Raw genomic sequence first — 24574 nt, forward strand, 5'->3', positions numbered from 1 at the left:
ATTGTGCCTTAATCTATCTCATATATCTCGTTTTTTTCGCGTTTTATATATTGCATCTTGTAATCGTCTAGAATAAAATTTATTTTTAAAAATGTCTGTGTACATATTAAAAACAATTTTCTCTCAATATTAATTCTTTTCATTTCTTTTGTTTACAGATAAAATTCCTTCACATATATCCCTGCTGGTAAGCCAACAACAACTGGTAATAGTTATAGATCGTTCTACTATAAGCTGCAGCAGTGTAAAGCTTTTGAAAGATAGTAGCGCAATATAACAACAAATATTTACAACCAACAAAACTTGGCAGTTTTGTTGGTTACGTTCATTGTTGTTGTTGGTACGGTGGGATATGATGATGATGACGATGTTGACGACGACAACGCCATCGGTGTCGGTGGCCAAAGACAATATATGGCATAAAACAGAAGAACAACAACATAGTAACAACAGAAGAAGAAGACGGATTGTGATGTATCATAATAATCATAATAATAATACTCGTAGTAGTAATTCATTTGGGAATCTACTCGGGTTGTTATTTCAACATTTTAAACATTCTACATCGTTGCTGTTCCTTATAGTTATTGTTCTACACACACAAAGTAAGTTCAAAAATATATTATGCAATCAAATTTCTATTCGTATAAATATTTTTCAAATTTTGAATTTTTGTATATATTTTCTTAGAAATGTTATAAGAGGATACATCATAGTTAGATTATTATTTGATCAATTAAATTTGAGTTTTAACAGATTGTAAAAACCAAAATCTATAAAAAGTTTTCCAATTATTTACACTACGAATAACAGGTAAATTATTTGGCGAAATTCGTGAATTCATTTTACTTAAAAAGCCAGAGTTAGTTTCTGCTCTTAAAAAAATTCAATACGTCGCCTTTTATACCATGTATATATGAAATATACATAGTATATTAAGTTTAGTCCCAAGTTTGTAACGCTTAAAAATAATGATGCTAGGAAAAAAAATTTGTCATAGGTGTTCATAAAATCACCTAATAAGTCCATTTCCGGTTGTCCGTCCGTCCATCCGTCTGTGGACACGATAACTCAAAAACGAAAAAAGATATCGAGCTGAAATTTTTACAGCGTATTCAGGACGTAAAAAGTGAGGTCATGTTCGTAAATGAGCAGCATAGGTCAATTGGGTCTTGGGTCCGTAGGACCCATCTTGTAAACCGTTAGAGATAGAACAAAAGTGTAAATGTAAAAAATGTTCCTTATTAAAAATTAAACAACTTTTGTTCGAAACATTTTTTCGTAAACATCACTGTTTACCCGTGAGGGCGCCAATTAGGCGGAAATTTTATAATATGTACTATACTTGATTATCAGTTATGTATGTGTCACATGTTGGTATATGTAATGTGATAAAGAAATCAACACTGACTATACATGGTATTTCAACAATTAACTCAGTCAATTGTTTGTTTTCACTTGTTTTGATTTAGTTTATAATAATTTTATTAATCTTTGTATATCATAATAAACATGATATGTGTACACTATATAAGTTATTAAGTTATATAAGTTATTTCATTATTGGTGGAAGTGCAAGGAATTAGGTATACGATATCCTATATACAATACAGTAACAGTTTATCGTCGCTTCCACCAAATAATTTAAATGATTTGTATTGAAATCAAACAAGTTTTTATATTTAAATGTTACGAATTATTATGCCATGCATATATGTAATATGCAAGGTATACTAAGTTTAGTCCCAAGTTTGAAACGCTTATAAATATTGATGCTACGCACAAAATTTTGGTATACGTGTTCATAAAATAAGTCTGTCAACACGATAACTCAAAAACGATAAAAGATATCAAGCTGAAATTTGTACAGCGTACTCACGACGTAAAAAGTTCCTAAATGAGCAACATAGGTCAAGTGGATCTTGGATCCGTAGGACCCATATTGTAAACCGTTAGAGATAGAACAAAAGTTTAAACGTAAAAAATGTTCCTTATCAAAAAATAAACAACTTTAATTGATACATCTTTTTGTAAACATTACTGTTTACTCGTGAAGGCGTAAATCAGGCGTAAATTGTATAGTATGTATTATATGGGAATATCAGTTATATTAGTTATGTTTGTGTGACATTTATGTATGTGTAATCTCATAGGGTAATCAACACCGTTTATGCATGATATTTTAACAATTAACTCAGTCAATTGTTTGTTTTCACTTGTTTTCATTCTACTTCTGATTGAATTATTTATAAAGTAGAAATATTACAAATAAGGATTCTCATCTCTCATAGCCTTGAATAGTTTTAAGTTAAGATATATCTATTACCACGGATAGCCCCCCCCCATGAAAATTTTCAGAATTGATTTAAACTTAGTCCAACTATATATTTTAAAAAAAAACTTAAACCTTTTATCCAAAATTGGCCTGGCTGGCGCTCGTTCATCAGACAAATAAAACTTAAATAAATAAACTAAATCAATTATTAAACTTTTCATCATGTTTCACCTTCATGTATTTTACTGGAATCCACTAGTAAAAGTTAACATGTTAACAGTTGTTCCAGATCCCTTTAAAATACATAGTTGTTATATAGTTTAAACAAAATTATATTATTTGAATATGTTTAATTCAAAAGTTAAAGAAGAACCAACCATGGTGGTAAATCATTTTACCTATATATTTATGTTAAAGTCAGTCAACAACCTATACATAGGTATACGATATATATTCAACTTTTGGTGGAGTAGCAGAGATATTCTGATGAATTAACAATAAACATGTAAATTAACAACATCCATCTATTATATATGATATTTTAACCACATCTGTATGCTGTCATATTCAAAATCCGAAATTATTTCGAAGTACTCCGGTCTTGCACGTTTTTTGATGTAGATATGTTAATTTTTTAAAAATTTTTGTTAAAAGTGAAATGACATCAAAATAAATAAGAAGGTGTAGTTTTTAAAATAGGGATGCCTCAGGAGGAGCGGACGTCCTTGCATCAAAAAATCCTCCTCCATTTTTTGATCCAATGCACGGATATTCGCCCCTTTCTACACGTATACATACATACAAACCAGCGAAACGTTTAAACTCTCGCTCCTCGTTTTCGAAGTTGTTTATTGTTTCCTCTACCCACTAGTAAGAAGAATCAAAATTTTTACTTTTTTCGCAAACAAATTTTTTTTTAGTTTATTCGAAAACCATGTTGACAAACACTCTTCAGCCTACTCGAATTTCCTGAATTTTGATAAAATACTCTTATTGTCGAGAAATTATAGAGTGATTCAAGGTACATTGTGTTTTAGAATCTAGATACTATGTCTTACCCTATAGAATTTAAAAATCAATTTATTTTTTGTTATTGTCGTTATATTTTTAAGTAAATTCTTATAACAACAACTAATCTAGAGTTTTGATTAAAGGTAAATTCGGGTTTTGGTAATGATTTCTATTCACATTGAAAATACATTTATAGTTTCATGTGTTTTTGTTCGAAAATTTTCGACTAACATGCAATTCATTGTAGTAAAACAACATGAGAAAAAAACACACAGAACATGAAAGTATTTTACCAACCCCAAAACTAGTGTACAACTGAATAATTGGATGTATTTTAACTCTATAGAAAATTAATTAATTATTTAAATTTTAAGTTTAGTTTTATCACAAAAAATTTACATAATGTGGTTTTATTTACAAACAAACTGAAAGTTCTTTTTTTTTTCTCTTATAATCCAAGTTTCTTTACCATCAAGCAGTACCATACTTTTTTATTTGACAGTAAAAATTCGATTTGACAAAGAAATCATCAATCATTAAATTTACCTGATTTTTAAACTTTTTGGATCAAAATCACCCCATCCACCGAGTTTCATCAAATTCCAAAACAAAAATTTTTTTGCGTTTTTCTCGATTTTTTCTAAGGGGTACCTTACCCTTAAAAAAATTGCAAAAAATCGAGAAATTTTGTTTATCTCCAATTTCGATAAAACTGAGTATATAAGGTAATTTTGGCCCAAAAAGTACAAAAATCGGGTGCATTTGATGACTGGTCGAATAGTTTTTGAGATACGGGCCAAAATCGTTCCAAATATTACGATATCTGAGAAACTCTGCATCCAACCATTAAATTAACCGGATTTTCATAGTTTTTTAGTCAAAATTACCCCATCCACCGAGTTCCATCAAATTCCAAAACAAAAATTTTTTTGCGATTTTCTCGATTTTTTCAAAGGGGAAAAAAATTGCAAAAAATCAAGAAATTTTTTTAATCTCCAATTTCGATAAAACTCTGTTTGTAAGGAAAAGGGGTACCCTAGGAAAAGCACATTTCTGGATTTCTATGTGTGCCTTCATAGTCGGCCGGGAATGGATATCCTTTCCTGACTAAATACACAAACTACTATCACTATGAGCGTATATGTTTCATCAGTAAAGAAGAAATTCTGATTTTAGAATGACCATTTTTCAAAAGAATTCATTTTTAATGCTTTACTTTAAAAGCTATGAAAGCTTTTAACACTTTCTTGACTTGACAGATATATTTATCATATTCATACATTATAAAAATATTATAATATTTACAGAAGCAGTTGGTTATAAAAATAAAAAAAAGTAATGAATATAGGTACACCTTGTGGATGATGTAAAATTTATTTAAATATAAATTTGATGTATATAAATAGCATACTTATGTTAGCTGTATATCTATCTCACTTCATTTGTAATAGCAAGAAAATTGTTTCGTTATTTCTTAATTACGACGACTGTCATGAACAACTCATTACGTCTTACTTTAACATTTGCTTTATATATTATTTATTCACTAATAACAGGGTAATAACTTCTTCTTCCTACAGTATAAAAAATTCGGTTAAGTAGGAATGGATGATGGAACATCAAGGGTTCTCCACTAATACTCATTTAAGATGAACGAAGTTAGGTTATGTTAAGGAACTCGTTCGAAAGTGCTGACACTCACACGAAAGTGTTTTGTCCGGTAGTAGAAGCATCATTTATTGATGTTGATCTCTACCGCTTGTTCCAGACTGTTTGGCAAACCTTATCCCTAAGTTTTTGAACATCGGTTTTCAAGTGTTAAACATTCACAAAAATAGGTAATCTGTCATTTCATGTTCTCCATTGCCTTCTTCACAGTAGTTGTCATTTTTTATTCTTCTTTTTTCAAAAGCAAAGTTGAGACATTTGTTGTAACAAGTCGTTATGTAGACGTAGAAGTTCTTTTTTTTGATTCCGGAGTCTTTTTGCCTCACTGATATCAATCTTTTTCCATAAGTTTCAGCAATGATAAAACCATCTCATTTCTGTCTTGCTACGCTTTGCTTTTTATTTGTACTCTCGATAATTTCCACTAGTTTCTTTTGACCAGTGGAATTGATTAGTATAAAATTTCAAAGCTGGATTTTCCAGGTATTCCAGGTATTCTATCATTTCATGTTCTACATTGCCTTCTCCATAGCAGTTGTCATTTCTTATTCTTATTTTTCTTTTAGTTTTTCAAGTTAATCCTGAAAGCATAGTAGAAAACACTGGTTGTAACTAGTCGCTATATATATTAGGTTCTTTTTCTGATTCCGGAGTCTTTTTACCCCACTGGTATTATTCTTCGTCCACAAATTCGAGCTGTGATAAAACCATCTCAATTCCGCCTTGCCTCGCCCTTTTATTTGTACTTTCCTCGATAGTTTCTTTTAGTTTCTTTTGACCATATTTGGTGAGGCAAAATATCCAAGCAAGACTTTCCAGCTGTAGGCTTTATCAGTCTGCGGTCTCCAAGTTTCCCTTCAAATCTTTGGGGTCGAAAAACTTTTTCTCGAAAGCTTATTGGCCTTCTCACCTTTGATGGTATGCATTTTATTTCAGCCTGGCTAGCTAACTAGTTTATAATAAACATCAGTGGTCTATCACTACTGCCTTTGTCACATGTGGTATACAGGAACTACTCTTCAGTCTAAACGGCTTTTGGGTGTCGAAAACTCCTTAATAGAGATCCACATCAGGTTCCATTGGCGTTCTCTCGATACTGATTTCTTTTCGATATGGACGTCGGTACCTTTTCCAAAACTATTATATAGCCGGTTGGCTGGGCTTGAAGATCTGAATTTTCTAACCGTAAAAACATAAAATCTTGAAAATTTCATTAAATTGGCAGCAAAGTTTGAACACAGAAAAGAGTGGACAAGTAAAATTGACAATCAACTTTTAATCTACGTTAGTGAACACGAAATATAACAAGGGAAATAAAGCTGACAAAGGTTGTAAAAACAGCTGCAATGCTTTATCGCATAAAACAAAATAATAACCATAAAAATAATTAACAAAACTATATGAAGCATTACTCTAAATTCTAAATTACAAAATTCTTCTTGACATATTACGAAGGACAATTCGAGTTTTATTACACTTGCTACAAAACCTTCTATGCATGTAATAATTTTAAACATTTTATTTTCATTTTATTTTATAATCTAAAATATTCTCGAGTGATGTTTGTTGGGTGTTTGAAGTAATACAGCATGTATGAATTTATATTACGTAGACAATTTACATTTCAAGGAGTTGTTTTTTTGCCACCATTTTTCATTAATATTTTAAACATTTTTTTTTTCATAATTTTCATATTAAAATATCAAACTACGTCAACTGAAAAATAAACTCATTTCTGTTCTGTTAAAGTGTTAAAAATATAAATGGATAATGCATTTTCTTCACTTAATTATAATTAGTTTTTAATTCATTATGGCATACTTTTATTTATAAATAAATAACGATTTAAAATAAAACATTTGGAAAATAAAGTAATCTTCGTAGTTTGTACGGCCAAAAATGAGGTCGTAGAATAGATGTTCTGCACTGGGAGTACGAAAGTATCAAGCGTTCATACTGTGCACATCCAAGAGATCTAAACAAAAATTAACTTGATTTTGCAGCTGTTAAAACATGAATGTCCTAAAAAAGTTGTTTTTTATAAAAAATTCGCCATTGAGTATCGAACTTGGGGAAAATAAGGCCTACACCTAGAATTTCGCAGTAACATAATATCCTCCCGCTTCACTCTTTACACACATATGTGCCTGGTCGGTGAAAATGCAATGGTATTGACCCACAGTCGCTCATGCTGTCATCTTGTCATACGTTCCACGTAACTATACGAATAAAACAAAACTTTTTAGGACGAGAAATTATAAAACTATGCAGTAAAACCTATACCTATTGCTTCAATAAAGCCTCGTTCATAGCATACATGATGGCAGCGTGAGCGACATCGGACCAATATCGTAGCATTTACACGTTTTGTTTTCTCATAATATAGCGTGTACAAAGCAATGGATTTAATCGAACGAAATCGCAGTAGCTATCGAAAATAGTAGAAAACATTCGCCTATATGTCCATAAATTAAACCTGAAATTCTAGTTTCAAGGTCATTTGACCAAGAACTTCAAATGGTTTTGAAAATTTAATTGGGTTTAACAGTTATTAACACAGACAAATGACTTTTATACCATGTATATATGAAATATACATAGTATTATAAGTTTAGTCCCAAGTTTGTAACGCCTAAAAATATTGATGCTACAAAAAAAAATTGGTATAGGTGTTCATAAAATCACCTAATTAATCCATTTCCGGTTGTCCGTCCGTCCGTCCGTCCGTCTGTGGTCACGATTACTCAAAAACAAAAAGAGATATCAAGCTGAAATTTTTACAGCGTGCTTAGGACGTAAAAGGTGAGGTCAAGTTCGTAAATGAGCAACATGGGTCAATTGGGTCATGGGTCCGTAGTACCCATCTTGTAAACCGTTAGAGATAGAATAAAAGTTTAAATGTAAAAAATGTTTCTTACAAAAAAATAAACAACTTTTGTTTGAAACATTTTTTTGTAAACATCACTGTTTACCCACGAGGACGTTAATTAGGTACAAATTTTATAGTATGTATTAATATAGGAATATCAAAGTGAATATCTTTTGTTATTTACATGACGTCAAAAAAAACAAACGATTGCGCATCAACACTTGCACATTATATGAGAATATCAGTTAAATATGTCAGATATGTATGTATGTGAAATGTGACAGAGTTATCAACACTGCCTATACATGGTATTTCAACAATTAACTCAGTCAATTGTTTGTTTTCACTTGTTACTGTATAACTTTTGTCAAAAAAATTTTTCTAAAGCTAGCGTATTTTCTTTCAATTAAATTCTGATTGAAAGTTAACGATTTTCTAAAATATTTCTAAAAGTTTTCACTTTTGTGGCTTATTCCGTTTGGTTTCGAGGTTTGATCCTTTTTTTTACTAAGATGACTGGGTTATGCTTTTTATAGGATTGTTAATTAAGGTGAGCCTTAAATGCCGTAAGTACCTTACGTCTTCTTAGAAATCCAAATGGATGTATATTTTTGGTGTAACGAAATCAATTTACTTCGATTAAAACAAATATAAGAATATTAAGTTCCACTCTGTAATGTCAACAAGTGGAAAATTGTGGTAACTAACGTATTTAAAACCCAAACTCCAAAAACACTATTAATATTACCAATACAATTAAACTTGATTTATAGTGTCTACATACCACCATTATAGTTGTATTGAATTTTGATTTTGAAGTACTTGGAGTTAATTAAATTCATATACCAATTTTGACATACATATATTAGGTCAAGTGTCAGACGTAGCATTTGGCAGTCATTTCATTTTTGGAAATTCGAGAAGCTTTTGTAACAATTTTATCTTCTAAAATATATTTCATTGAAGGCAATATTTATTTAATACATACCTTAAAACGAAGCTATACAAATAAGTGATCATAATTATTGATATCTACTTAGATTGTGGGCTGAAGCTTTTATACTACCATAATCGAGTAAAAGCTTCATAAAATAGATAAAAGTAAACACTTTTTGTGAGCTCTATAAATACCACTTGAATCAAATAACATATTTTATTCGACACTCAAAAAAAAAGATGGGTTTGTTTTCCGATACTTTAAATTTTATATGACGAAGATTTCTCACCTTTCTGAAAATGATTATGTCAAATACTACGCCTGGCTCTAAACTTTTAAAGAACCTTTAGTATTGTACATATGTTATTAAATTCAAGTTAAAGTTAATTGCACTTACAAAAGCGTGATTGAATACTAAATTATATACCTTTATAGTTAAATACTATACTAAATTTATGCATACATTAATAATGAAATATGATTTATTATATCCTAGATAAGGTTACGAAATATATTCAAGAATATTATATAGTTTTAATACCAAGATTCTGTCCATGGACAAAGATAGCGCAAAAAAACGAAAAACATAGCTGAACCCAATATATGTAAATTTTAACCTCAATAATAAAAAATTATAAATCTTTAAAACACTTTTAATGATAATTTTAAAGTTACAGACAGTTTTAAAAGAACTTTTCAAAAGAGAAACGAATACGCTTGACAAAAAAAAATGTTCGTAAATCATCGTTGTGGCGTTATAGTGTTAACTGAATAGTATACACTATATACAATTATGAATTAACATTATGACGTCACACGATCTTTAACGAACATTTTTTTGTCGGGCGGTTTTGTTTCTTTTTTGAAAAGTTCTTTTAAAATTGCCTTTTTTTTTATTTTATAACGAGAGTTAAAAATTTTAAGCCATATATTCATAATAACGACTTGTTTTTTTTTTTTTTCTTGCATGCTGTTTATAATTCATTTTCTTGCGATTTTTCTTAAACAAAGAAAAACATATGTAAGTTTTTGACTGAAAAAAGAGGTTGGTTGAGTAGTTTGATTTAATCATTGACATTTAACAAGACACTTCTTAACATGAAGAAAAAAAAACCTTAAAACCAAAAATGATTCTAATTGGTGGAAATCTTTTTTTAGACATATTGTGTATGCATGTAATTAGTATTTAATCGATAATTAATTGTTGTTGAGTTTAACAGAAACAAAAAAGCTTAATGGATGTGGTATTCATTGCGTTCATGAATTACAATCTACGATGTATTTATTATCATAATTGGCTAATTAGTCGATAATATTAAGCAGTAATAAAAAACTGAGAAGTATTATTTATTCTTTTTTTATACATAATTTTTGTATGCAAATATTTGGAAGAAAGATTATATATTCGAGGATCTTTTATGACCAAACTAGAAAATAAAATTTAATTTATACTTTTTGATTCATAAAAATTTAGTTTTAGTTTTTTTTCGTAGCATATTTACAAATTCCGTTGTAGACCCGATAAAGAGGAAAGCGGGATGGAGTTTAGCAAAACTATTTTTCTTTTTTTGTGAATTTATAACAACAATTTTGTAATTTTTTTATTTTTCAAATAACACAAAATTTTATTTTTACCGCTAAACTTTTTGCATTATTCTTACTTGATTTTTGAGATTTTACATACCTAAGCAGAAAGACAGACTTATATAAATTATTTAAATTTATTTACATTTTCAATTAAAAAAAACCTTGCATGGAATATAAAAATGCACCCATAGTTGGTGAAAGAAATTTTACGCATATTTTTCTTAATATGTAGATATCTCTTACTATAAATAAAATCATGTCTAACGCCTCTGGCGTACACAATGAAATTCCGAAAAATTTAGGGATAACCATTTAATATTATATATTTATTATTTTGTAAAACAAAAATAAAAACAGAAAAACAAAATTTAGGAAAAGGATCCCGGAATCAAATATTTATTTATATAATATACAAAAATATTTATTTAATACTTGTCCAAAAATAATAAATATATTTTTGCAATGTTTATACAGTATGTGTCAGAGGAAAGTGTGATTTTGAAACACTGTTAAATAGTTTTTCCAAATTTTTTTTTAACAATCTTCAAATTCATAAAAAGCGTTTTAGAAAGTTACAAAAATATTGTATTTTCAAATGGATTGTAAATTGTATTTTTCACTAAATTATGATTATTGTATTTTTCATTACTAAAATTATATAAACGAGCATTCAAGAAAATTAATTAAATGTTTCTCAAAATAATCAAGAAATTATTCCAGTAATATAACATCCATTTTAGGCGTAAATATTCTTCTAGACGACCAAGTTATTCATCGCATTCCGTAGAACCATCCATTATCAGTTCATTCTTTCAATATTTAAACTGTTGAAAGTCGATTATTCTGGTATAGTTTAGCCCTTTTCTGAAACGAAAAAGTTCTTTTCGAGTTAACTTACAAGATTAAAAAAGAAGAATCCGATTAATTGGCTTAACTAAGTTTATTTATAGGCTGTATTTAAAAATGGTAATAAACGGGCCGAATCATCGGACAAGACTTTATTATATTATAAAATTGATATATTTTTATTGTAATATTTTGATTGAAAGCAGCCAATTGTAAGAATTATTTGAAAACAAGCCCAAAAAATTTTCCTTAGGGTGTGGGCCTTCTCGAATTTTCCTGGATATGTAGCCTATACCAATCCTAGGGACACCTTAAGGTCTAGCCTTGTGCCCAGTTTAATCGATATCGTTAGAGCCATCTTTGAGAAAACCCAAAAAAAAAGTTTTTCCCAAGAATGTGGACCTTCTCGAATTTTCCCGGATATGTGGCTTATACCAATCCTAGGAACACCTTAAGGTCTAGCCTTGTGCCCAGTTTAATCGAAATCGTTATAGCCGTTTTTGAGAAAACCCCAAAAATCATGTTTTGGCCTAGAGGGAAGTACCCTTAAAAAAAGACCTAGGGAAAAAATCGTCTGGGATTATGACCAAACTGAACTTATGTACCGAGTTTGAGATTAATTAGTTGAAAATTGAAGGCTCCAACTTGGTAACAGACATACCGACATACCGATATACCGACGGACGCAACATTTTTTAAAAACCGCAACATTTTTTTTGGAATCAGGGTCCATCAAAACGTGTATTTCCGTTGAAGCCCCGATATCGAATTTTTTTTCGATCACAATACTTTATTATATTTATAATATAATAAAGTAAAAAAATGTTTTAGAAAAATTGATGCGTTCTTATCAGACAGTGTTTTCAAAATTGCACACTTCTGTGTCCCATTTTGTGTAGATTTATAAGAACAAATATCCTTTTTTCTTATCCTTTGGATCCCTATATATACACACGATGTAAGGAACAATATATAAACAATATATTTATGTTAGAAAAGATAAAGACATTTACGAACCGAATATATTACAATCGTACAAACAACACTATAAGTTTCGAAGTAAACAATCGTAAGGAATTAGAAGGAAAGGGAATTAAAATAGATATATACTAGTGGAATTGATAGAGAGAATTAAGGATAGATGTAAAAGGAGTTTGTAAAATTTTGAGACAGAAAATATTCCTAATAAGTAAGTAAGATCCACTGTTATCATTTATCTGCCATACTATGAAATAAATATCTCGAAAACTGTATTGAGAATGGTAAAATGATCGAAATGATGAAAGGCTTTACCTCGGAAAGTATTGAGTCTGCAGATTCCATTCTCGTCTCATATTATAGCAAATTTAGTCTACTTTAAAAACGTTCTGAAAAACTTCCATAAAAATAACTAGTCCTTTCGTGTTATAATCGTCAAAATCCTAAATTTTCACGGATTTTACTATTTTTGACAAAGTTGCGTTCAGCACCCGGGGTCAGGAACTTGAGTTATTCATTATACCAACATCATAAACAAGTCTGCTATAAATCGAAACACCGGATTTGAGGCAGACAACCCCGTACTTTCAAACGACAAAATAACTGTATTATTACAATTTTGATGAATTTTTGACGAGTTCTATGTAGAAGAATATTAAGAAGAATATATCTGTAAAGTATTTTGTCAAGATGTATCGACTGTAATGATACTTTGTGATACTATCATCATTCTCTTTAAATAAGATATGTTTTATTTCGAGAAGTTTTCGTGATTGGTGATATGTAAATACAGTTTGATGAGAAACAAATCATTTGCCATCTTTGTGATCCGATAATTGTGTGTTCTAAATAATGGTGCATTTTTTAGGGAAAAAAAAACATTTTTTTTCTTATTATAATGATAAAATGTTGTTATTTTTTGAATCGCTATCTCGTGAGCAAAAACGATTTGGGTAAGCTTTCGTTGTATCAAAATAATCAAAATACAAAATGTGTAAATATAGAATTGATCAAGAGAGTTTAGTCAATAGAATATAATTTTTATCGCAACAATAAATATAGTGATCATAAATCTACAAACTTTCATACTACCATAGCCAGCGGACCTATTTGACTAAAAATGGCGACAGTCGAAAAAAAATGGCGATTGGATACCACAAGTTTTAGTTTTAGTATATTAAAATCGGTTCATCTGTTTAGACGCTAACATGCCAAAGACAGACACACATAGCGGTCAAACTGATAACATTCGTTTTCTTGGTTCGGGGGCTAAAAATAAATAAAAGTAAACACTTTATATGGGCTCTATAAATATTTCAGCAACCAGTCAAAAACGAAAAATGCTTTGCATAAGTATTTGCATAAACTTTTAATTCAACCTAAACTTTCTCAAATACAAGTTTATTTTTCTGTTTTTGTTTATCTTAAAATAAAATTTTCTTGATTACCAACCACACACATCGTCTTCACACATACTTTAAATGACACAAGACGTTAGTTGTTGACACACAATAACAACCATATATAAACTTTTGCAAATTAATTGAGAACACATAGGAAATATTTGAAAGTAACGAACAGAATGAGTTAGTTCCATACAGAAGAACATGATGAAAATACTAAAACCAAACAAAACATACCACATCATTGAAACAAAACATATACAAACAAACAAACAAATATTGAGCATAGATGTTGATGCTGATGATGATGATGATGAAGAGGAATGGATTAAAACCAAGGAAAACAACGAAATAAAATACGTACACATATTCACTAATGACAATGTGTGTGATATAGTATTCTATTTTCAATACTTATTCATTCATTTGGAGTGTGTACGGTGGGATTCATGAGTGCTAAGACACAGAGGCAGATTATCCATAGGGCAAAGCAAGCGCGTGCTTAGAGGCGCAAGGTTACAAAGGAGCAAAGGAGTTACAAAGTTTGATACCAACTTAAAATTAATTGTGTGACTGAGTATGGAAAAAATCACAGTCCGTTGATATTGACATTTGAACAGTTTTTCAAATGCATGACAGTTCAAATTCATATAATTTCTGCAAAAAGGGAAAATTATAATAAAAATGAACAAACAACAAGTCTTGGAACTCTCGAAAGTCGAAGGATATGAAACGGGCACGGAAAAGATGTGGAAAGATCATAGCATATGAATCTGTCTAAGACATTACTTGTTTATTATCTGGCGGGAAACATTCAGAGTGGCAGTATATCTAGTAATTATAGAAGGTTGAACTTCTCTTTTGAAGGGAGAATTGTAATGCAATTTTTACAGTAAACTGTCGTTTTTAAGCAAGAAGATCAATTTGAGCACTGAAGAATAGAATTTCAATTATGTTAGAAACGATGTATTCTCGAGATTTATACAAGTGTTAGTACATTTTTACAGATTCTAAGAATAAAGAACTTGAAACAAATGAATGTTTTCTTCTTTTTTTCCACACGATATCGAGACGAATATTCAATTTTTCCATCTTATAAAATAATTTTTGTATTTTCCCCAAAATGTCTTCTATCGATTATACTTCATTATTTCACACAAATTTATTTCTCTTTGAACTTTTAAGATTGGTTAACAGGTAGCACCAGCTTTGGAGCTACCCATAGCCCCGAAGTTAGATTGTAAAAAGTATCGGAAATTTGTAATTTGAATAGACAATGATTCTTTTTTGAAAATTGGTAGCTCTCATCCTAATAATTATGTAAATCATTTTTATAAGAAATTTCAGACTTTCTGTTGAAACTAGTGTTTGAAGAACACTAATTGATGTCCATCGAGAGATCTAGCCTCTTCAACTCGCGTCACTCATCTCAAATTTTTCACAAATATCTTCGCATAAAATAAACGTGTAGTTGCTCAGTTTGTTGAATTTACTGACGGAGACAAATTTGATTCGAAACACTATCGTAAACTTTTGATAACACCAATTGTGATTCGGCACTCAGTAAGATGACTTTTTATAAATATAGATGAAAGATAGCCGTTTCACAACTAAACAAGACTATACACGGTAAGAAATGTATGGTATGGTGTATAGAACATATTTATTTACTACAGTATCTAGGTTAGCATAAGTAATATTACCCTATCGAATGGGGCTATCCACCAGAAGTATTGTGATATCTTCAACCTGCATGGACTTGACGCCCATACTGCACTGACTCGTCTGTTATTCACACCGATACTGACATAGTAATATCCACAAACAATTTCTTACCGTGTACTAGTAAGTCTCAACAAAAAATCAACTCAAAGTCAAATCATAATTTCTCTTTGTCCACACAATAAAAATTTCTACTCTAGATTTCGGGGCTTATGATTATCGAACGCATCAAGAAAGAATCAAATCGTATTAAGAAACAGAGCAGAAGTCTATACCCGAAAGAACTGAGATACAAAACAGAGCAAAAGTGTATGTAGTACAATGTTCCCGATTCTAAGCCCTTAAATAATTAACCAATAAATCTGCATATCCTTTCAACAACATGAACCATCTTGTACAAAGTGATAAAGAGGAGAATATACTCACACACACAGAGTACAAACACTAGAAACAAACGATTGTTTTGGCACCAAGACAACAATTCAAATTAAAACGATACACATTCACACACAAATAAATAAATAAATAAGTGGGTAAGAGAATATTGTATACGAGTGAGTAGTATTCTTGTATATATATACACTTCACGGTTGTTGTTTTTGTTATTGTTGTTGTTTTTGTTATTTTGCTTGCTTGTTGTATATATAAGAATATAACAAAAGTTTTGAATATAGACACATAACATAACAAAAATAACATCTAGAATATACATAAAGTATATGCAATAATTACTCATTCCGTTCAGACTTCCAAAAACTTGATGTATAACATTTGTATATTCTTTACTCTTTGATTATATGTAGTAGTAGAGTACTACTCATTTGTTTTTCATCTGTCATTTAATGCTGATAATGATAATTATTATTATCTATAATGATAATACTGTCATTATGAATTATTATTAATAATAATTTTTTGATAGGATTCCGTACATGAATAAGAACTTATCTCATATGGTTAGGTTAGGTTAGGTTAGGTTCAATCAAAAGATAACTTAAATAAAAATTGTACAGTTTGGTGGAGCACATCATGTTCGGACCTCAGATTGGTTCTGATTCTTCGGGTTGCTTTAATAGCCAATTTAGATTTTAAACGGTAAGGGATAGAATAAAACTTTCAAATACAAACTTGATCCTCATAAAAGAATGAACAATTTTTGTTTTAAACTTTTATTTTCAAAAACTTTAGCTTTGTGGAGAAAATTTGACTAAAAATATGTCAATATTTGCATTTAATAGAAGGAAAATAAGCTTAAAGTTTATAAATAATTATAGGTCATGGATACCGGCAAATGGCTTTGACAACTTTTTAGCGTATTTTCTTTCGACTAAATGCAATAATCACAAATTGTTAAGTCACATTTCCTCCGAAAGAAAACGGTTTTCCCAAAAATGGTTGATATGAAAAATGTTAGTTTTTTATGAGGATCAACCGTCTTTTCTTTAAGGATCTAAACTTCTTTTTTACTGTTTAGGATCTTAATTGGCTATGAAAGAAACTCAAAGAGCTAGGTCCAATTGATATCCCCTATCACACTGAAACTCGAAGAACATGATGTCTCCCATCAAAATTTGCAGCTTTCGTTCAAGTCATTTTTTTATTGGTTAACAACAAAACGAGCTATTAGCCATTATAGATTAAAATGACCCACCCTAATAGGATAGAAGGCAATCTATATTCACATTAGTAGTGGTACCTTTGAATTTTAATTGTATTTATTCAATCTTGAATTGAAAAATTGTCATTCATTATTAATTGATAATTTTATTTTTTATTTATCGGTCATAGTTATATATTATAGATACAATATATTATTAAAAATATATTTTAATATTATAAATAATTATTTGTATAAAATTATTATCAAAGGAAGGCAGCTAAGCGTTAGCTCAAAAAAGTGCCATATGCATCAAAATTTCTAAAACATTTAATACATATCTGAACAAGGTAGGGTCGATGAAGTATAAAAATATTTTATGGAAGTTTATAATAATTATATAATGTTCCAAATCTAAAACTTATATTCCTTTTTTATTTTCTGTTTTAGGTAAGTGTCATTCGAGATTTTCATAATTATTAAAAATATGGTAAGGTATCAATAATTAATTTTCATTAAAATATACCAACAAAAAATTGGATTTAGAAAATCTTATATCAGATTTTTCAAAAGTAAATGAACTATTCCATCGAGTTTTTACTAAAGATTTCGATTTTGTTTGTACATTTCGAAAAAAAAAATTGACAAATAATTTAAAATCATTTCCAATTTTCCTTTTTTTTCTATGAAAAACCTTTGATTTTATTTTAATTATAAATTATTAATTATTACACACTAATTACAAAATTTATATTACTTTCACGTTTTTCTTTGATCGTCATATACATAAAAATTTTCAACACACAGAACCATTTTTCTTTTATAAAAAAATTTATGTAGCATTTTTTTTGCTAAAAAATTTTCAGTAATACAATGCGAGTCTTGAATATTAATTTACTTGTTTTAAAAAAACTGTTTTCTTTTGGAACAAAAATATAAATAATAAAAAAATTTTAATGTTGCAAAGGCATATTTATGATGTATGAAAAACATTGTGAGTGTGCCATAATACTATGGAATGGTGATAACAAATCTGAAATGTATTCACATATAAAACATAATACACCACGAGCCAGGCAAATTTATATAGTCTATAAATATATAAGAAACTGACTGACTGATTGATCAACGCACAGCTAAAACCACTGATTCTAAGGGGCTAAAATGATGGTTGAAAATTTGTATGAAACTTTTACAATTTTGAAGTTAGAAATGTAAAAAATGAGATATGAAATCATGAAATCATGGTTTAAAATAAACCTTTACTTTATAACTATTTTCAAAAAAAGCATTCTTCAAAGTGGTAAAATAGGGGGTGAACGTTTATATGAAACTCCATCACGTTTTAAGTACTCGTATGTAATTACAATTAAAGATAAAGCGAGTATCCGACTAACAAAAGTTTAACAAGCCTGTGAATCAATGTGTCTGTGTCTTTATCTGTAAATGTGTGTCTTTAACATATATGTAATACTAAAGGTATATGGGCAGTTCCTATAAGTGGAAGGCGTTCGGACTAAGTGAAACAGATAGTGTATCGTTCTCTCACTCTTCCGATCGCATTTGTCAGCTCTGCGCATGCACTATTTAAAATTTTTAAATGGTAACCATGGTTACCATATTTTAGAGAATTCTCAAGCATGCGCAGTATAGATAAAATGTCTCGAACGAGAGAGAAAACAAATATTGTCGGCACCGTACCGTAAAGTTTGGACATTCTTTCCCGTACCAACTGCCCATATACCTTTAGTATTACATATATGGTCTTTAAACGCATTTTACTCAAAATGTGGTTTTACAAAATGGTTACCATGGTTTTGAACTTCAACTTCATCAACTTGAAACTTATCATCTTCAAATTTGTAACTGTACTGAAACTACTTACTTATTTAAATTTCTCAGAAAATAGTATTAAATTTTCAATGGAAAACATATATAAATATGTATAAAATCATTGACTTATTTGTCTTTCGATACAAATATATTAATAAAGTAGTTTGTCGTTACTATGAAAACTTCCTGAAAAAAACTCATGCATGGAGCGAATATAATATATATATACACCACATTCTTTATCGACAAACACTAAGAGAAAGAATTGACGTATACGATAAAAATTTAGCTAACCTGGCTCTTGATTAATTTCCTACAGTAACAAATCTGAAATGTATCTTGTATTATAAAACGTAAGATAAAAATATGAATATTATTATTTTAATTAAATGAAAGATAGTTTTATTTTCCTATAATAAAATTTTCATCTTGTTTTTATTTTTATTCATTTGAGAGTATTTTTATGTTGTATTTATTATAGATATTATACTAGTAATGTTTTTATTATTAAAACTATAACATCGGCATCAGGCAATATCCGTATAGTATATTCTATATAGAAATATGTTTTAGACACCATAATATTATGTTTTGCTAGTTCGCATATAAATCAGTCAAAAAGATTCTTTTTATTTTTTATTGCTAACAAAACCCAATAACAATTGGTCATATTTCGATAGAAAATTGAAGTTTTGACAGATTGTGTGAGACTGCCTTCAAGGTCCTGCCTAACAACTTTTTTTATCTATGAAAATTTTTATTTATGGACGCTTTGTTCAGAGATCCTGGGAAATTTTCAATTGCGCGGCTAGCTTGAATATTTATTGAGGACGAAATTCAAATAAAAATCCGATGCCTTGGAAATTGAAATTTTTAATATGTCGAACAACGTAAAACTTACCTCGTTTATTATATATGTTTGTTTACTAAATTTGGTATACAAATTTTAAACGTCAAAGTCTTTCGATTATGATTGACGTTTATTATGATACAATGACGTAAACTATAAAGACCAATAACTTGTCGAGTAAATCTTAAATAATGAAGCTGAAAAAAAATGAAATTTACAAAATTTAAAAAACCCTCGAGAAATTTTTAGGGTACGGAAGTTTAAACTTGCACTTGAAACTTATCTTAGAACCTTTTTCCTTAGAGCCTTCTCCAAACTGAACCGATTTAGAGGATAATCGCCTATTTTTAGTTGTTCCTGGTACGGAATCCCAAATTCATACTTTAAACATCGCTTAAAATACTCCTCGGTATATTACATTTCAAACGAAACAAAAAAATCCAAATCAGTTCATCCGATTAGGAGCTACGATGTCACAGACAGACACACAAACAGACAGGCAGGTACATATAGCGGTCAAACTTATACCACCTCTTTTTTAGGGAGCTTAAAAATGTACACAAAAGTCCTCACCGATTAAACAAAAGGAGCCATTTTTGCTTTAGACTTTTTGTTTAAAAATACGTCCTCAATGAATATTTATTAATTTAAAGATTACCGCGCAATTAAAAACTTTTAACTCTTTCATATTTTCAATTGTTCTGAAATGAATGTCAAACACGTATTGCCTACTCGTGGATTTTTAAGGGATCGTGTTTTTTCCAATGTATTCATTTTATCGTGCAAATATAATTTTATTTTATATTATTTTCAGTGAGAAATGATAATATTCAAAGTATTTTACTCATTGCATAGAAATAATTATGATGATAATAATAATTCTATGTAATTCTATGTATTTCTATGAAGTGACATCATCAGTATATTTAATAAATAATAAACAAGTGTGCTATAACGTGTGTACATTATACACATACTTATTATATAAATAATCCACATATGTTTCCATCAAAACTTTTAATAAACAACCCTCGAACTTATTTTGTTAAAATGACATAAATATTTTCTGTTTCATTATTTCAACCATACTTTTTCTTGAAGAGCTAAATTTTACAGATGTGTTAATTTTAAACATTAGTTTCCGACTAATAGGCTTTATTAAAATTTTACACATTGCTAACTTGTGTTTGGATCACAGTTACTGTGATCCAAAAGTTTGTGACACTAGATTTTTTTATTCATTCATTCGATAGGAGGTTGTTTAGAGACCCTAAATCTGATTTTACGTTTTGCAAGCCCATATCTTGCGTTGAAAATTTTGATACCTTTGGATTTGTCTACGTGTTATCTCTAGAAGAGAAATTTACAAAATTTAAAAAACTCCCTACAAAATTTTCGGGTTCGGAACCCTAAACTCCGATGAAACATAGCTAAGATCACTCTCCATTAAATTACTTTTCAAACAAAACCAAAAAAATCAAAATCGGTTCATCCATTTAAACGCTATGATGCCACAGACAGACATACACACGTAGCGGTCAAACTTGTTACACCCCTTGTTTTTAGTTCGGGGGTTAAAAACCATTTATGTCAAAGTACACATAAAGTTCGCGAAATGTACAAAATTTTGAAATTTTTCACAATAGAAAATATTTTTTTAAATCAGTTTTAAGCAAAAAAGTACTCTTTCTGATTTGTTCTCTAGACGCTTAAATTTCGAAATAAAATTCTTCAAAAATGAAAAATTCAATATTCAATTTTTAAGAAATTCGTTTATCTAACGCAGTTTTTATGAACAACTCAAAATAAGATTTCGTTTCATATGAATTTGTTTTTAATACCTTCGAGAAAAGTTCAGCTTGAAGATCGAATTTCGGGAAATTTTAAATTTATGTTATTTGAAAATATTGTTCGCTAAAGGAGTAGTTCTATCAAATCAATCAACAAATATATATTTTCCTAGAATTTAATGTTCTTACAATCAATTATATTGTTATTACAATATTATAGAATACTTCGAAAGACTCGTAACTATCATCGTATCTTTAGTTGATAGTCAATAATAATTGTATTGATATGAGAGAATAAATGGAACGGCAGTGACGTACTAACCTTTGTTGAGGCTGTGAGACAACCGATTTCTATGGAAATTTGCGTAGTGACAGCAAGCTGAAAGACAAACCATTTATCATTATTCATGTTATTTTATCATTTCTCCGTGCGATGGCGTTACGTAGCGAGTGTTTGAATTTATAGTTTAGAAATTTTCAATTGTAAAATTACCTGAGAAATCGTTTTACAAAAAATTGTTTTTTTAATTTTTCTTAGTAATTTTCAGTAATAAAATAAAAAAACATGTAACTTCTCTATTGTCTTATTAATCGGATAGAACAGAAAAATATTTGCGTTAAACGAATTAAAAGCGTAAAAATGTATGCGTCAGTCCAAAACTAACAGCGTCAAAAGTGAAACTTTTTATGTAATTCAAAAACTGTCAATGAGTGTACAAAAAAATACATTGCAGCAAAGAAAAATTGACTGGAAATTATAATAAAAATGATTTATAATAAAAATCAAGAAAAATCTACAGACTATCCCGAATTAATTACTACGGAAGTTTCACTCGTACGTACTATTATTTACATATACATAAAACTATATACATATACGTACAAGTGAAACTTCCGTAGTAATTAATTCGGGATAGTCTGTAGATTTTTCTTGATTTTTATTATAAATCATTTTTATTATAATTTCCAGTCAATTTTTCTTTGCTGCAATGTATTTTTTTGTACACTCATTGACAGTTTTTGAATTACATAAAAAGTTTCACTTTTGACGCTGTTAGTTTTGGACTGACGCATACATTTTTTGTATCTTCATTGACAATAACTGAGAATAAAAACAATATTAAAAAATTTTTAATAGGAAATAATTTAATAGACATATACATATATATATATATATATATATTACATATACATAAACATTCTACATTAAGAAAAGAACTATATAAGTAAAAAAGATAGTAGATACAAACATTTACAATTTATTGTAAAAACATTTAATAAATAAAGATCGACATATAAGATTTAAATGTAAGTAGATTTGAACTATCCTTGTTTAATAAATAAATGGTATATGTACAGTACTTTATAATGGTATATGTACTTTAATAACATTTAATAAATAAAGATCGACATATAAGATTTAAATGTAAGTAGGTTTGAACTATCCTTGTTTAATAAATAAATGGTATATGTACAGTTATCAAGTCCCACGGCCTCTCTCACTCTGCTGGAGTAAATGGTAATAAGAAAGAGACAAGGAGTTTAACAATGTTGTTAAACTCTACGAGTTAACTCTCATGACAAAACGTCCCATAAAAAGTTTCACTTTAAAAAAAAAAACGAATACCTTATTTGAAAGATGATTCCTTCAAACATCGTTAAGAAAATTCAATTTATTGGGTCGAAAATATACAACTATAACAATATGCATCCCTTTATAACAATAAAATATATATTACAATATCCTGAACATATTTCACAGCTAACAATCTTTTTGTATTTCATTATTGTGTTATTGTTGTATATATTTCCGGGTTGACGCGCTTCAACTCCGATAGTGATGTGATGTCATTGTCAGTCAGCCAGTTATTTGTGATTCGTAACATGAACAAAAAAAATTGTGAGTAATATTTTTTGGTATATTTGTTAACTCTCTGATATATAGTTATTATATTTCCAGAAATCAAAAGTTTCTTGAAATCTAGTTATACATAATTGGATAAAACTTATGTGTTTTTGTGATGAAAATTTTGTCGTACATTAATTCCTTTAGTCTGTCTTCCTACCGATGACTATCATTTTAACTTCTTCACGCCATTCGTGATTTTCCCAATGATTTACTTATAATAATAATAATAATAATGGGGTTTTAACCTCCGTATTTGTGACATACGCCTTATCACAAAAGCCACCCACACCATTATTTGTTAATCTTTATTTATTTAATTACAAACATATTTACAATTACATTTTTGATGTGGTTGGAGTTGGTTACTTAGTTCTTATCCAAGCGACGACAATGTGATCAATTGTGCACTCCCATTAATTATAAATTGTTCACACTGCCGCTGCCTAGATTCGAACCCGCAACCTAAGTCTAAATAGTCCAACGTTCTAAGACGACGCCTTAGACCGCTCGGCAATTTAGGCTCTTGATTTACTTAACGGAAAATTTGTTGGTACAACCGCTAATAGTTGTACCCAACACGACTTGGTGTTGTGAGGTTATGTGTTGTTTTTTTGTTGTTGTTGATAAATTAAATTCGTTTCACGTTCTTTCTATAGCAAACATCAAATGTGTTTGTATGTTTGTATACACTATAACCGCCTGCCTACACACAAATAACGTTTGCACGTATATTACGAAAGGATATTCATTATACGCAAATATAATATTTTTAGTAAATGTACGTGCAATTTGAGTTTAATGAATTAAATTTATAAATTTTATATTAAATATGAATTTGTGGATTTAAGTTCATATTTAATTTAATCTTTGTATCATGTTATGATTTTAAATCAAAATAATTCATTAGAATAAAAAGACTCGACTATATATAATATAAATTTAAAGATAAAGTAAGTTAGGTCGATTCATCTAGAACGAAATGAAAATTTTTATGTTTTCATGGAATTTGGTTATTAACTGATTTTTTAACCGACTTCAAACAAAAACGGAGGAGGTTATCAATTCGACTGTATTTTTTTTTTTTTTTAATGTTTGTTACCTCAGAACTTTTGACTAGGTGAACCGATTTTGATGATTCTTTATCTGTTTGAAAGCTGGTGCTTCCCGTTTGGTCCCATTTCATTTTGGTTTAGTTCTGACAACGGCATCCATGAGAAAATCATAAAAGTATTAAATTTGCATTAAGTATGCACGACAAGAAGATGAATAACTCAATATCACTTCGATGATTCTTTTTTT

At 29.2% G+C, this 24574-nt stretch overlaps 1 protein-coding gene across 1 annotated transcript in view; it reads left to right on the forward strand.

Moving 5' to 3' along the window:
• LOC123290952 (cadherin-87A-like) overlaps window positions 1–24574 on the forward strand; it is a 261023-nt gene that overhangs the window by 104730 nt on the left and 131719 nt on the right. Inside the window, exon 2 of the mRNA XM_044871340.1 lies at window positions 159–605. Coding sequence (XP_044727275.1) covers window positions 353–605 — 253 coding nt within the window. The 5' untranslated portion in view covers window positions 159–352. The remainder of the gene's footprint in view (window positions 1–158; window positions 606–24574) is intronic.

Source organism: Chrysoperla carnea, chromosome 1 (genome assembly GCF_905475395.1).
Source record: "Chrysoperla carnea chromosome 1, inChrCarn1.1, whole genome shotgun sequence".
Taxonomy (NCBI): domain Eukaryota; kingdom Metazoa; phylum Arthropoda; class Insecta; order Neuroptera; family Chrysopidae; genus Chrysoperla; species Chrysoperla carnea.